The sequence below is a fragment of the Phyllostomus discolor genome, chromosome 8 (genome assembly GCF_004126475.2).
Source record: "Phyllostomus discolor isolate MPI-MPIP mPhyDis1 chromosome 8, mPhyDis1.pri.v3, whole genome shotgun sequence".
In the NCBI taxonomy this organism is placed as follows: domain Eukaryota; kingdom Metazoa; phylum Chordata; class Mammalia; order Chiroptera; family Phyllostomidae; genus Phyllostomus; species Phyllostomus discolor.
In genome coordinates this window covers 78,778,972-78,793,890 of record NC_040910.2, presented here as the reverse complement: position 1 = coordinate 78,793,890, position 14,919 = coordinate 78,778,972, and the positions used below count along the sequence as shown (strand labels likewise).

At 44.0% G+C, this 14,919-nt stretch overlaps 1 protein-coding gene across 1 annotated transcript; it reads left to right on the top strand.

Moving 5' to 3' along the window:
- The first annotated feature begins 8,255 nt into the window (after positions 1–8,255).
- CRYBA1 (crystallin beta A1) lies at positions 8,256–14,316 on the top strand. The gene is made up of 6 exons (XM_028521687.2): positions 8,256–8,339; positions 9,653–9,717; positions 10,704–10,822; positions 12,047–12,188; positions 13,479–13,621; positions 14,031–14,316. Exons 1-6 carry the CDS (start codon positions 8,309–8,311, stop codon positions 14,176–14,178), a joined length of 648 nt encoding a protein of 215 aa, XP_028377488.1. The 5' UTR covers positions 8,256–8,308; the 3' UTR covers positions 14,179–14,316.
- Positions 14,317–14,919: the final 603 nt, after the last annotated feature.

Here is a 14,919-nt window from a genome sequence, read left to right as displayed (position 1 = left end):
GAAGCAAGAACCGGATGCTTTAAAAATGAAACAATCAGAGAGAACAAAAATGGGCTCTGGGACAATAAAATAACAAATTTGGTAGAAGAGCTTGTGGTAGACAGGCTCATGGCCCTCCAAAGATGTGCTCATTCTGCTCCCCAGAACCTGTGAGTATGATCTCACATTCCTTAATCATATCTGCAGGGACGAAGGGACTGCAGATATGATTAAGGAATGTGAGATGGAGAGATTATGTTGGATTATCTAGGTGTGTAAATAAGGGACCTTATGAGGGAAGCAGGCAGGGGGATCAGAGTCAGAGAGAGAGAGATTCGAAGATGTTTAACTGCTGACTTTGAAGCTGGAGGCTAGGGCCAGGCGCCAAGAAATGCAGACAGCCTCTCCAAGCTGGAAAAGGCAAAGAAACAGATCCCCCCCCAGAGCTTCCGGAAGGAAGGTAGTCCTGTCTCCAGAACTGTAAGGCCATAAATTTGTGTTGGTTAAGCCATTGTGTGTGTGGGAATTGGCTGTAGCAGCAATAGCACACTAATATAAAATTAAAAAATCAAATCAAGGAAATGTCTTAAATGTCGGAACAAGGAGACAAGGAGACATAAAAATAGAAAACAAATATAACACTAGAGTATCAATTCAGCAGGCTCAGCATCCAATCAATAAAAGTTGCAGAAAAAGAGACATTAATTATAGGAACATTTCCAAGAATTGAAGGACATATCTTTCCTGAGGTTGAAAGAGTCTACCAAATGGCCAGAGAAATAAAGGAAAAAAAGATTTTCACCAAGGCAGAGCCTCAGGAAATTCAGACAACTGAGGAAAAAAAAATAAATTAAAAAACTTCTAGAAAGAAAAAAAAGTCATACAAAGAATCAGGAATCAAAATGGCATTGCACTTCTCAATGGCAACGCTGCACATAGAAGACAAAGAAGGAATGCCTTCCTGATCTGTAAGGTACTGACACTCTATACCCAGCCAAACCTTCAATCAAATGTGACTTTACAAAAATTTAGGTCAAAAGACCTAAAAATGTATCTCCACGTGCCATTTCCCAGGTTACTATTAAAAATGTACTTGGCAAAAACTAGGAGAGAGAAAGACAGATTCAACTTTGCACACAGCAAAGGGGATTCCTGGAATGCCAGCAAGAGAAGTCTCTGGGCAAGACTGGTACAGTGGCACAGAGAGAGGCTTTTGGGGGAAAAGATGGAGCTGTAGATGACCTAGTAGATGATCTCAAACGAGTGTGTAGAACATGGTTATTAAAGGTGTTTAATTAGGTGCTGAAGAACTGAACCTATGAAAAAACTAGGCAGTTTTTAACTCCAGGAAAAGCAAAACATGGTTCAAGAAAGGAAATATCATGATGCATTACTTGGTCTAGTAGTAAACAATATTTACAAAGTCACAGAAATGGATTCACTGAATAGGGATTTAAGCAAAAGTTGTAACATCCCTACAAGAGGGTGGGGAAGGAAAGAGTGCTAGAATCCTATCTGCCAAGATAGGAAATCAGTACCTAATGTCTAAAATCAGTGGAAACCAGAAGAAAAGCTAAAAGAATTGAAAATGGTAACCTCTGGGTAGTGGGGCTGCTGGGTTTATAAAAAATATCTATTATGCATTGTTTATGAATATATGATTTCTTAAGTAACATATACTTTTATAACAAAATATAGGGGTTACTTTTACAAAGTACCATGGACAAGAGGAGGCTAATTGGTTAAATGAAGTTCCTAGGAAGGAGGAAGTGTTTGTTACCCAGGACAGGAAGTGGTGAACATCTGAGAACGGAGGTGAAGAGGTGAGGGTGGTGGGGAAATAGATAGTGTTGCAGGTACTGCAGGTTCCAGGGGCAGGAAGTTGAGGAAATCCATGCAGGATGAAACAGGATGTAAGGTCTCCTGCTGGGAGTGAAGGGAGTATGGGCAGGTGAGCAGCATGAAGAGAGCAGTGAAGTAACACACGTATACAACAGGATGTGAACATGGAATTTTGGCTGAGACATTAAAGTGGTAGATATCAGAAACCAAAGTGAGAGGGGGATAAGGGAGGAAAGAAGGGGAAGGGCCTAGTTACAGAACAAGTATAAATGACCCATGGACATGGACAACAGGGTGAGGAGCAGGGGTGGGGGGTGCAGGATGGGGCAGGGGAGAGCAACGGGGGACAGTTTGGACAACTGTAACAGAAAACTATAAAGAAAAGGGAAAGAAACCAAAGTGAGCTTTGTGACAGATCACTATGCAGAAATTTCAAAGGAGGTGTTTGACAACTGATTTGATGGCTCTTAACCCTCCCTTCGTACCCTACCAAATATGGAGTTGGAGAGGTCAGAAACAGAACTATAAAGGTTTTTTGTAATTTAATTTTTATTTTTTTTATTTTAGAGAGGGGAAGGGAGGGCAGAGGGGAAGGAGAGAAACATCAATACGAGAGAGAAACATCGACAGGTTTGCCTTCTGCATGCATCCCAACCAGACACTGAGCCCACAACCCTGGCAAGTGCCCTAACCAGGAATGGAACCAGTGGCATTTCAGTTAGTGGATCGAGGCCCAGCCAACTGAGCCACACTGGCCAGGGCTGTGAGAGCATTTTGAAGAGGGCTGTGATACAAACCCCACACCCTTCAGGCAAAGGAGTAAAAGAGTTCCACCACAAGGCAAAGGAAAAGGCTCCAAGAGGCTGACTAGGAAATACTGCTGTGTGCTCCCAACAGTTAGAAACCCAACAGTCAGAAGTCGTCCGGGTAACTGCTGAGGGATGAGGTAAAGTAGAGGAGGCTGAGTAAAAATCAGCCTACACACCAGAATTTGCCCCGGCAAAGTACATGTGTTTCCCATGGACCAGAGGTGGGTCATGCCTCAGAAAGAATTGGAATGGGGCTGGAGCCGATTTAGTCCACTAAGGAGGGTTGATGCATCCTCAGCAGAGTGAAGCTAGAAGCGGACCACCAGGTGCCTAGGGGCTGTAGAAGGAACAGTAGCCATAGTGAAGATGCATAGACCTAGGTCAAGTTTACTGCAGGTGGGGCTCTTCCAAGAACCAGGAAATGCTCACAAGACAGGCAGCTTTGAAACATAGCCAGGTAGTTTGAAGCCATCTCACCAAGGGACCATCAGGTAAGAAGTGTGCTGCTCTCTTTCTTCCTCTCCTGTCCCCTCCAGCCCGGGAAGGATCAGAAACCGGTGAGTAAGCAGGGGAAAGGAAAAAGAGTGCACTTGTCCTGGGTGCAGGCTTTCTGTCTAACGCAGGTCCTACCTGGGGTAGCAGGGAGAAGACTTACCTTTGAATGGAGATGAAAGTTTTGGTTATTACAATGGACTAAACATACTAATTGAAAATTGAGGCTGACCTTTGTGATTTAAAATAACCATTCACTTTTATTACCTAAAAGTGGCCAGAAAAAAAAAGTCATAGGGGTGCCCAAGTTTACCTCTGGGGCAAGGGAGACAAACTAGCCCCACTGAAAACAGAAAAGGGGCCGAGGAGATGAGAATAACATTACTTTTGTGTGCTTTTAAAAAATATTTTATTTATTTATTTTTAGACAGAGGGGAAGGGAGGGAGAAAGAGAAGGAAACATCAATGTGTGGTTGCTTATCATGTGACCCCTACTGGGGACCTGGCCTGCAACGCAGGCCTGTGCCCTGACTGGGAATTGAACCAGCCGCCCTTTGGTTTGCAACTGGGCGCTCAATCCACTGAGCCATTCCAGCCAGGTCAGAATAAAGTTACTTTTATGGCTACTCCCTGTAGGCCGTGCTCGCTCACACAGGGTGAGGGAGTCCTATAAAAAGCAGAGTAAAGAACACAGATTTTGTTACCAAAGAGAACTGAGTTTGACATCTGGCTCTTCTACTTCCTAGCTGTGTGACCATGGGTAAGTAACATAAGCTCTCTGAGTCTTTTTCCTACTGTAAAATAGGATTAATTAAGCATATCTTATAGCATTTGGGAGGATAGATAAGATTTGGAAAAACACTTAAAAACTTACTGATTCTCGTCTGTTCTCCACTTTGTTATATATAGGGTGTGGTGGCGTGGGTATGTCAGCGAAGGCTTTCTGAAGATGGCCACTTCTCACACGGTCGTCTCCAGAGGACAGAAGAGCAGCAGGTTGGCAGAGGGGCATCACAGGGTGCTCTAGACAAAGGTGGGAGGAGACTAGGGTTGGTGGATAAAACGCAGGGTGCCAAGTAATTTTTTAGTATAAAAATGTTTGGAACCCACTTATACTACAAAATATCCTTATCTGGAATTCACTCTAAATGAGACGAAGAGTTGGACTGCTCGGCCGTAGTGAAGAGAGTAAGCTGAACGTCACCCAGGAGGGTAAGTTCCACATCGTACCTATTTTTCTAACAGTTTCATCGAGTTCCAGTTGAGAGGAGATGCAATACTGAAAGACTCAGCCTGAATTGAGTTGAAATGCCCTCCAGCCACTTACATACAGGGGAAGCAGGTTAGGGGGCTGGACCCTAGGACAACAGCACGCCGAGCAGGTGGGCACCCGTCTGTGCCGGAAGCAGAGAGTGGATGACTGTAGACAATGCTCAGAAAGAACTGGAGGCTCAAGGTGCCTCCCAAATTCTCTCCCAGAGCTTGTGCCTTCCAGGTCCCTCAGACCCTGGCTCTCCCGTTGTTTAAAGGGATAGCAAAGGACAGAGCAATGAAGACCCCCCAGAAGCAGTTCTTCGTGGGGGAGGTAGGTGCTGGCTGAATGCTGACCAGGCCCTTTGCTTTGTACCCGTCCTGCTTATTCCCAAACAACAGAAGTGCTGCTCAGCCGCCTGGTAAGCCTCATTATGCTCTTGCCACAAAGTGCTGAGTCCAGGGGCTGCCCTGGCCCTGTGACCTCACCCTCCCAAGCTGGGCCTCATCCTGTGAGGCTCCCTGGGCCCAGAGGCAAGGCCAGGGTATTCAAGCCATCCATAAAATTCTACTGAGCATTTACCATGCTTGGCATGTATGTAGCCCTAGTCAGTGGGTCAGGTAGATATTGTTGTCCTACCTTGTGCCAGAGAGACAAGGTTGCCCAGAGGAAAAAAAACATGTATGGGCTTTGAGTCAGATAGACATGCATTCAAGTCCCTGCTCAGTCAGTTTCCTGGCGCAGATCTTGGCCACTGAGCACCTCGATCAACTCATCCTTAAAATGGGTGTAGTAATAACCTACTGCACTTTGTGGAGTTGTGAGGATAAAGGAGCCACCGTGTGGTTCACGATAAATGCACAGTAAGCTGTAGTTACTGTTATTAAGGGTAAACAGGGGAGATCCAAACCCAGCTTGGGAGAAGGGATTCCAACGAGGTGGTCGTTCCCACTTCTGTTGTTTGGGAATAAGCAGGATGGGTACAAAGCAAAGGGCCTGGTCAGCATTCAGCCAGCACCTACCTCCCCCACGAAGAACTGCTCTCTGGGGGGTCTTCATTGCCCTCATTCTGACTCCAGGAGTTGCTGCATCCCGAATTTCTGGGAAGAGGTGGTGGTGGGGCTGGACGTAACCAACGCGGAGCAAGTGAAGCACCTGTTCCAGACAACGTCAGAGGGGAGTCCTCTAGAACTTGGTTAAAAACCATGTTGAGCATGATGGTTAGCACTGAGATCTGGTCATCTTTTTCCAACTTCCACAGGCTTAAGGCAACTGAGAAAAGTGGAGGAAAGACAGGCTGGGGCTGCTTATGACTCTGGGCATATTTGGTGGATATTGGTAGATTGTTTGCACAATAATACTGACCCCCCCTCCCCCATGAACACACAAAATAGTTTTGTTCGTGTGTGTTTGGGCTTTGCAATTGAACATAGAAAAGCTTTACTTTTCTGCAAAAATTAAAAAGGGGCTCCATCAGCCTTCACTGGACTAACTCCCAGTGGGGCGCAGAGCTCCCAAACTGAAATGCTGAGAGCATACAAAGCACAGACACAACACAAGCAGCTGAGTGTGGCTGGGGAAGCAAGGACTACGTCATGTGCCCACAGAGCCACAAAACCCCAGCATGGGATATCAGTAATTTATTCCAAACATATTTATTGAGCCAGGAGTTATGCTCAGAGCTGAAGATATAATGATGAACAGGGCAGGTGAAGCCCCTGCCCTCACAGCATGAAGTCTAGAGAAAGCAGCAGATAATTAAGCAGTCAGTTTCTTTATTTTCAAAAATAACTTTATTTTGATATGAAATGTTTATGTTGTTCAAAACTCAAAAAGTATAGAAAAATATACAGTGAAAAATTTTATTCTATTCCTGAGCCCCAGCTGCCTTAATTCCCCTCCTTGGAACCCAGTATTTCTAGTTTCTTAAGTAATCTCTGCAGCATGATCCATGCAATAACTGGAGAAGTACAGGATTCCAAGAGAGTTCACTGCAGGGGGACCTGAGCCAGTCCAGGGATTAGGGAGTGAATGAATGAACAAATGACCAACTAAGTGTTTCCTGAAGACCCCAGTTCTAAGTGGAGGAAGAGAACAGATGAGGAAGGACACCAGCTGTAGACAGGTGATGCCTTGAGCCCTTGCATGGCCACCAGTTGGCCAGAACCTGTCATGATCATCCCCAAGGCAATTCTGTCCCTTGCCAGCCATTGACCCAGACATCACCAATTTATTAAGCTGCAGAAAGGTCCTGGGGTGGTTCACAGCACTTAGCATCAGACCTGTGCATTTAGAATATTCTGCCCAAATCTATGAATACTTGTGTACACACCAGAATTTGCCCCCTGAATTTTGGTTCTGAGAATGGGGCTCTGGCAAACTTTGAGTCACAAGTTAGAGAGATTGGCAGAGGGATTAGGAGAACTGGACTGGGAAAAGTTTCTTCTCTCCAAGCTACTATCAGGTTTTCTATGGTATCTGTCACCAAAAGGAGAGTAGAATAACAACTAATAATAAGCTAACAATGTGTCAGACAGATACCTTTTTTCTCAGAGTTGGGAGAGGCTGAGTAGTTTTCTCAAAGTCACCCAGACAGGGGAGCTGGGATTCGAACTTACATTTCCCAAGCTCAGACCCCCCCCACCCCGCCCCCGCCCCACCCACTGCATCCCAACCCTGTCTCTCACACCAGCTGTGATGCTTCAGCGGCACACCCTCTCCTTCAGGACTCCGGGGAAAGCCCGTGATTCCCCTACAATACCCTCACCAAGTGCCCTGAACTTCCAGAGAGAAATCTTTTCACCCATTTTAAGGTACTATACAGGTGCAGTACCTTTGGTCTGTGAGACTGTGAAGGGCCTGAAGCAGTATGTTAACAACCTAAAAAGATTTACTGACTCCAAATTTTTAAAAGAAAATTGCAAAATGAAAATAAATATTTAATGAAATAGCTACAGGGAAAGTCATGTCTTCTAGTCAACCATAATTGATTTAACTCTTACATGTTTATATATAAATACAGTATGACAAAGATTCCCAAGAACAGAGTGAACTATTTTTTTCTTTAAATTTTTTTTTAATTTATTTATTTAGAATAACCATGGGGATGTAAAGTACAGTATAGGAAATGGAGTAGCCAAAAAGCCTACACATGACCCATGGACATGAACAATGGCGGGGGGATTGCCTGGGGGACTGGGGGGTGCTGGGTGGAGAGGGCAAAGGGGGAAAAATTGGGACAACTGTAGTAGCATAATCAATAAAATATAATTAAAAATAAAATAAAATTTATTTATTTTTAGAGAGAGGGAAAGGGAGGGAGAAAGAAGGGAAAGAAACATCGATGTGAGAGAAACACATCAGTCATTTGGGGTAGGTACTGAACCTGCAACCCAGCCATGTGCTCTGATAGGGAATCATTTTGTGAGACAATGCCCAACCAACTTAGCCATACCAGTCAGGGCCCATTTTTTTCTTAATGAAGTTCAGAATTGTAATAATCCTTCACATTTTTTAACAACAAAGACAAACACTTTCCTATACGGGAAGTGAGGTGCATTTTCATGTGTTTGATATGACATGGGGTCTTAGGAAGGGCCTGGGGTGGTGTGAGGAATCTGGAGAGGGACAGGGGACAAGCACTCATGCAGAGACCTGGACTCACCTCCCAGCTGCTCTGAGATGAAGACCAGCAGCCGAGGCCTGCAGCTACCAGCCTTGCCCACAGTTTGCACAGCAGTGGGGCTTCTCTGGATTTCTGTTTCCCTAGTTTAAACAAAGGCCTGAGGGATGCCTGCCCAGCAGGCTGAGCCACCAAAGAAAGCTCTGGGGATCAAGGAGAACAAAAGCAGAGGGAATGAAGAGTGCTGACAGGGCCAGAAGCCATGAGCCTGTAGGACTATAAAGAGCAGGGCCACAGAGAAAGTGGCACCAGATGGAGACCCAGACTGTGCAGCAGGAGCTGGGTGAGTAAGGTCCCGAAGGGTGCTCTGGCCCTTCCTCTCTTTCCCCTGCAGAGCCGGGCCCAGGAGAGGACTTCGTTTTCATGCCTTGTGGTCAGAGCCCTCTAGGATGGCTGGAGGAGTGGGGAACTCTGCATGGAGGCAGCCTTCTCTTGTCACCCCAGCAGTAGTCACCAATATGGCAATAAACCACTTCCCTAGCCATCGTGGCTCCAATAAATGACAGGCTCCTGGAGCACAGGCAGAAGGTATGGGGGCAGGAGATGGGAAATGCTTATTCAGAGGTTCAGAATGGAAGGATATATCACAGAATTCACATGCATTAGTCCCTGGACCTGATACCAGTCAGAGGGAAGGGCCATGAATGGCTGTTCCACCTGCCTGTCTTCTTTCTCCCCTCCCTCCTCCCTTGTCTTTCTCTTCTTTATTCTTCCCACCATCTTTTCTTATCTACCTAATCTCTATGAGTCTCAGTACCCTCATCTGTAAAATGGGGATAATGATAGTACTTATCCTATAGGCTGGTTGTGGAAACTAAATGTATTAATGCTTGTAGAGCATTTAGGACAGGGCCTGGCCCAGACTGAGCCATTGTTAAGTGTTAGCTTTTATTATCCTCTTTTCTTCCTCTTCCTCACTCTCCTTCAATAAGTTTTTTTCAACTGCACCTCTACCAACCTCCCAGTGAACTCAGCTTGGTGCTACAACACTCACTCAAGAGACCCAGGCCCCACTGTTGAGATGTTCACCAGGACATAGTCAATAGGAACACAGAACAATATTGTGACGGATGCTAGAAATCAGGAAAGAAAGTAAGTCATTGCAGGCTGGGGAAAGCAGCAAAGCCCCTGAGGAGCTGGGTGGGTTGAGAAGACAGAGAAGTAGGGAGGGGATGGTAGCATGGCTGCGCACAGCCAGTCAGTTTGAGGGCTGTGAAGAGCTAGGTGAGGGTGTGACCACACACTGAGGGGTCTGAGCTAGATGGTTGCCAGGGACTACATACTGGAGTACGTAAGATTGGGGCAATGCTGCCACCTGTAGGGGGTACCTGGAGGCAGGCAGGTAGATGACAGCTACATTTATCAAGATCATGCACATGCAGGGTTTACCTGCTTTATTGCTTTTGATCCTTATAATGACTCTGCACGTAGAAGCTTCACTGATGGACGATAACAGAAACTCAGCTAGTGAGAGGCAGAGCCAGACTCCCAACCAAAGTCTGTCTACCAGACTTGAGCCTCCTTTTTTCCCCTGTGCTCCGTCACCTCGTCTCCCACCCCAGAGGCCACGTCATTGGTGTGTGTTCTGTCTTCCAGAAACACTTCCAACCAGCAAGATGGCTCAAACCAACCCCATGCCAGGGTCTGTGGGGCCATGGAAGGTAAGCCTACCCCCATCACATGGAAAATTGAGGAATCGAACAGGTTAGTATGTAGATATTGCCACAGCTCAGGCCGTGCTTTTCTGTGAGATAGTGACTGACCGATAAAACATCAATTCATAGGGAAAGGGCCCAATCAAGGTCCATATAAGCTCTCAGGAGTGATCTCTCAGGATGTCCCATTTGGACAGAAGGATGACCCTGGGACCCCATGATTGATGAGAGATGACACCTACCTTTCCAGTTCAACTCTCCTCCGCACTGCTAAAATGATCTTAAAATTGAGAGCCCAGAGTATATTATACCGTGGAGAAACTCAGAGCCCAGACATGAAGAGAGATTTGCCACCAGATCCCAGATAAGTAGCAGGTCCCAGGTCTTCTGACTCCTGTCCTGAACTTGGCTGTAACTACTATCTGAAGTGGCTGATTCTCAGGTTTCCCTCAATACCTCTCCCCTCTTTGTTCGATCAACTCTGAGGCCAGTACACAGCTTTGGGAGTTGTCCTGTAGCCAGGTTCAAGAACCCCAATTCAAGGCATAGAAAGGATTTATTACAATTCTCTGTCTACACCTTAGGATCCTAAAGAAAGTGAGGCCAGAGAAGATAAGTAATAATCCATAGGGAGCCCCCGGGACTCCCAGAATCCTGGCCCCTGGATTGCAGGAAGCATGATGAATAAGAGTCCTTGAGTCCCTGGTCTGTTCACTGGACCAGCTATCTTTCCTAGCAGACCATTCCTATCATAAACCAATCTCCCACACCTTATGCATAGCCTGGGCATGTGAACACCACCAACCAACCAATGGTATGAATTCAAACCCTTCCTTCCATATCTATATTGGAAGAGACCTCATTAGGCATCCTGGGCTGCAGCTAGTGATGGAAAACACAGGGTCAGACACAAGCTAAGCTGTTAACCAGGGCCTCTGTTCTTCCTGAGGTACCACATTCTGGCTCTCTTTTTCCATCCCATCTCATTTCAGATAACCGTCTACGACCAGGAGAACTTCCAGGGCAAGAGGATGGAGTTCACCAGTGCCTGCTCAAACGTCTCTGAGCGTAGTTTTGATAATGTCCGATCTCTCAAGGTGGAATGTGGCGCGTGAGTATGAACTTCAGCAGAACCTCAGGCCCCTTATTTCTAGTCCCCTCAGACATGGGACCGTAAAGGTGGAGGATGGGAAAGAAAAATGTTCCCCCAGACTCTAATCATTTCTGGGGGAGAGGCTCCACTACTAATATAACTTCAAAAGAAATCACCACACATGCAATTTAGTAACTCAAAGGGCTAGAAAGAACATGAGGTTCTTAAGTGACTTGGTACTAGATTTGGGGGGTATTAAAGAAATATTTATATCATGGGTTGGGGCAGGGATAGTCATCAGATCTGTGCTTCTGGAACCCATAAGTTGCTACTTAGGATATCCTTTGGAACAGCCACAGCACCCTTGAGTTTTTCTTGCCTGCAGAAAATAGAGGAAACAGTCAAGATACCACCTCTTTCCAACTACTCCCCTCCTGCATGTCCCAGAGCAGGCATCACTAGCTAATTCCTCTGTGTGAAAAGGAACTCAACCACAGGACTTGAGAGTCATGCTGGTTCATATTCAGTCTCCCAGGAATTTCTTGGTGGTGGTGAATCTCACTGGTGAGGAAGACCTTCTTTCTTTGTCTTCTGACTCTTGGCAGCATAGTTGAGGTCTTTACCACCAGCCAAAAGAAAAAACTTCTTTTGGCCTAAGCAGTTGCTCACCACCAAAAGTGAGCTAATTTTTTAAAAGGAATACTACTGTAAGGTGTTGTCAGTAAATGAGGTCTGGTTGTGAAAAATTGACCTGAGGGGTTTTATAAATAAGATATAGGTATGCGACAGGAGGAAAAGGAATCCACAAAGCGGCAAGGAAACAAGAGACTGGTAATCCATCAGATGCCTATTCAACCCTTTGCTTCCTTAGGTTTGGCTGGAGCCAAAGCAATAGTCAGTCAGTCACTTCATCCTGAGCCTGGAGCTCCAAGTAGAGAATAGGGTAACTTGGAGAGAAAGGAAATTTAACTTTAGACTGACTTTAGTAATACACATTACTCAAGCCAATGAAGTAGACCCTTTCAGTGGATAATCCCAAAACAAATACCACATTTATAAACCTGCTTGGTGCAGCTGCCACCTCATTTCCTACTTCACATAAGTGTATTTCTTCGCACGGCTCTATTGGAATTGGCTTGGTATTTTACCCCACTATTAACATCTAAAACCAAAGGTGCCTTCTCCCTGAAGCCAGGTAGACTCTGAACACCACGAACAAACACCACTAACTGTCTTTGGCAGCTGGATTGGTTATGAGCATACCAGCTTCTGTGGGCAGCAGTTTATCCTGGAGAGAGGAGAATACCCTCGCTGGGATGCCTGGAGCGGTAGCAATGCCTACCACATTGAACGTCTTATGTCCTTCCGCCCCATCTGTTCAGCTGTGAGTCTCTGAAATTTTCACTTCTGTACATGTGGGGAATGTGGTAGGAAGAAAAGTTAAAAAAAAAGAAAAAGAAAACCACTGGTCTGAGTTTGCCATTTGATTTTTCTCTACTAGATGGTAGTTTCACTAAGGTCAAAGTAAAGGCCTTCCTATTTATAGGTGGCAGGAAGTGGATACTGAAGAGCCCAGATCTTCAAAAGTGCAATTAGTGAGGGCCTTGTAAAAAACTAAATCATTGGCCAGTTAAAATTCAATCTGTGTAACATTTTACCCAGAAACATAGAAGTACTGAAGTAACCCTTCAATAAGCGGGATAACTGAAGAAATAGACAAGTCTTCCAGTGTCTCTTACTTTTGATTCGTACTAACCTGGTTTCTAATACTAAGCATTATCCATTTCTGCATCAGACTAGGATGCTTCTAAAGTCCTTGGAGAGTTCAAGCAGAAGTAGGGTGATCAAAGGTTTGTTGAAAATAATCCCTACATTGGGAGAGCGAGGTTGAGCTACCACCTTTCCAAATATTCCTCTATTATCATGTGATTTTCTCATGATTTTAGTTAATGAACTCATCTTAGCTTGAAATCCTACCAAAATTCAAGTAGTAAAGAAAGTAACCTAAACAGTTATAGGTCAAAATGTACTGCTTTATCTGGGTATATTTGCACCTCACTTTAAATCTGCACTTCTCCTAAGTATTTTTCAAACTCTCATGAATTTGGAAAATACGTACACCCAGTAACCCATGCTCTACTCAGATACGGAACAATTCCAACACCCCATAAATTTCCCTGATATGCCTTTCCAATCAATTGTTCTTCCCCCCATTCTACCAAGAGGGTTAGTTTTGACTGTTTTTGTACTTCATACAGATTAGTCTCTGCCTTCTTAATGCTTGTGTAGTGTTCATATCCCCTACTTTAGGTTACTTTCAACACCTTCCAACTCATGAGCTTCCTTTCCTTATTAATTTGTGGGATTTTTCCACATTAGCAAATCCCTTGGTTGGCTGTGTGCTTGCTCCAAATAATTTTTTCTTTCTGCTATAGTCTCATTAGTCTTTTGCTGCTCCACGGTATTCTATCAACTGTTTGTTCATTTTAAATGTTACGGTATTAAACTGGATTAAACAGGATTATGGGTAAATGTTTCTTATAAATCTCCATATTGCCTGAAATATTTTTACATCAACAATCATGTACCTCCTTCTGTAAATCAGGAGTGTTTTGATTTTGAAAAATATAATTACAAAATTAAGTACTAAACTTAAAAAATTTCTGGATTACAGAATCATAAGGAGTCCAAGATTACCATCTTTGAGAAGGAAAACTTTATTGGGCGCCAGTGGGAGATCTGTGACGACTACCCCTCCTTGCAAGCCATGGGTTGGTTCAACAATGAAGTCGGTTCCATGAAGATACAATCTGGGGCGTAAGTGCACAAACCGGGTTGGATCACATTTCAAAGTAACTATTGTAGGTGTAAACCTTGTGAATATTAATGTATCAATGGCCGTATCTTACTAAATTTCGTATCGCAACATATTGGTACAGCTGTCACAATCTAGTTATTAGTAATTTTGAATCTCAAATTCTTACCAACTCAAGGTCAGTGGTTTTTTGCCCCTCAGTCTATGGAACCATGTGTTGACTATACTTACACCTTCTTTCATAAGCAAGATTACTTTTCAGCTAATTATAGCCATGTTATCCTCACAAATGGTGCCTGTTGTCTTTTCTAAACCTAAAAGCATACCATACCAATTGTACTGAAGAGTTGTTTTGGGGTGTTGACCAGTTCCTAACTAGTTTAATAGTCCAATGTGCTTTGGATTTTCTAGGTGGGTTTGTTACCAGTATCCTGGATACCGTGGCTATCAGTATATCTTGGAATGTGACCATCATGGAGGAGACTATAAACACTGGAGAGAGTGGGGTTCTCATGCCCAGACTTCCATGATTCAATCGATTCGCCGTATTCAACAGTAGTGGATTAAAAGCTCCAAGAGAAGTCAAGCATGAGACCTTGCTAAGCAACCCAGAATGACTTTTATGTTCCTCTCACAGACACTGCTTCCAAATGTTAGCTGAAATCCACAATAAATGTCATTAAAATAAAAAGGTGTAGACTGAATTAACATGGTTCATATAAATCACTTAGGTGGGTTTCAATAAAACCCCAAATTCCCTTTTGTGATTTTGCAAGTCACTTACCAGCCCAAACTCAATTACTCCCTATCTCAAATAACATTAAAGCAATAACTGAAATGTATCAGTCTATGCAGTGACGGACACAATTTTGGTAAATGTTTCTGCCAGCACTTTTAAAAAAAACTTGGTGATAAATCAATGCTAACCAAACTTAGGAAGTTTCTCAAATATGCATTACCATATATTTCTAAATAAAGTTATGAATAAATCCAGAATCTCAGCAACTTATTTTGGTTGCTTAATTGCTTAGCTCAATTTTGGCTTTTTATTTTAATTGGAAGAACATAAGGCTCAATGTCATGTAAAAAGGCAAGATAGTTGTTCTCACAGCTGATTTTTCAATAAACATGCCATTCCTAAGCACCTTAATAATGTGGACGATTTAAAAAAAAACAACCATGACACATGACCATGGCATATTTAAGACTTGAATTTATATATTTCACCCTTTGTAAACATATCATTATCAATGTCACAATGTTAACTTAGTTTTCTGTAATTTTTGTTAAAGCACACAAA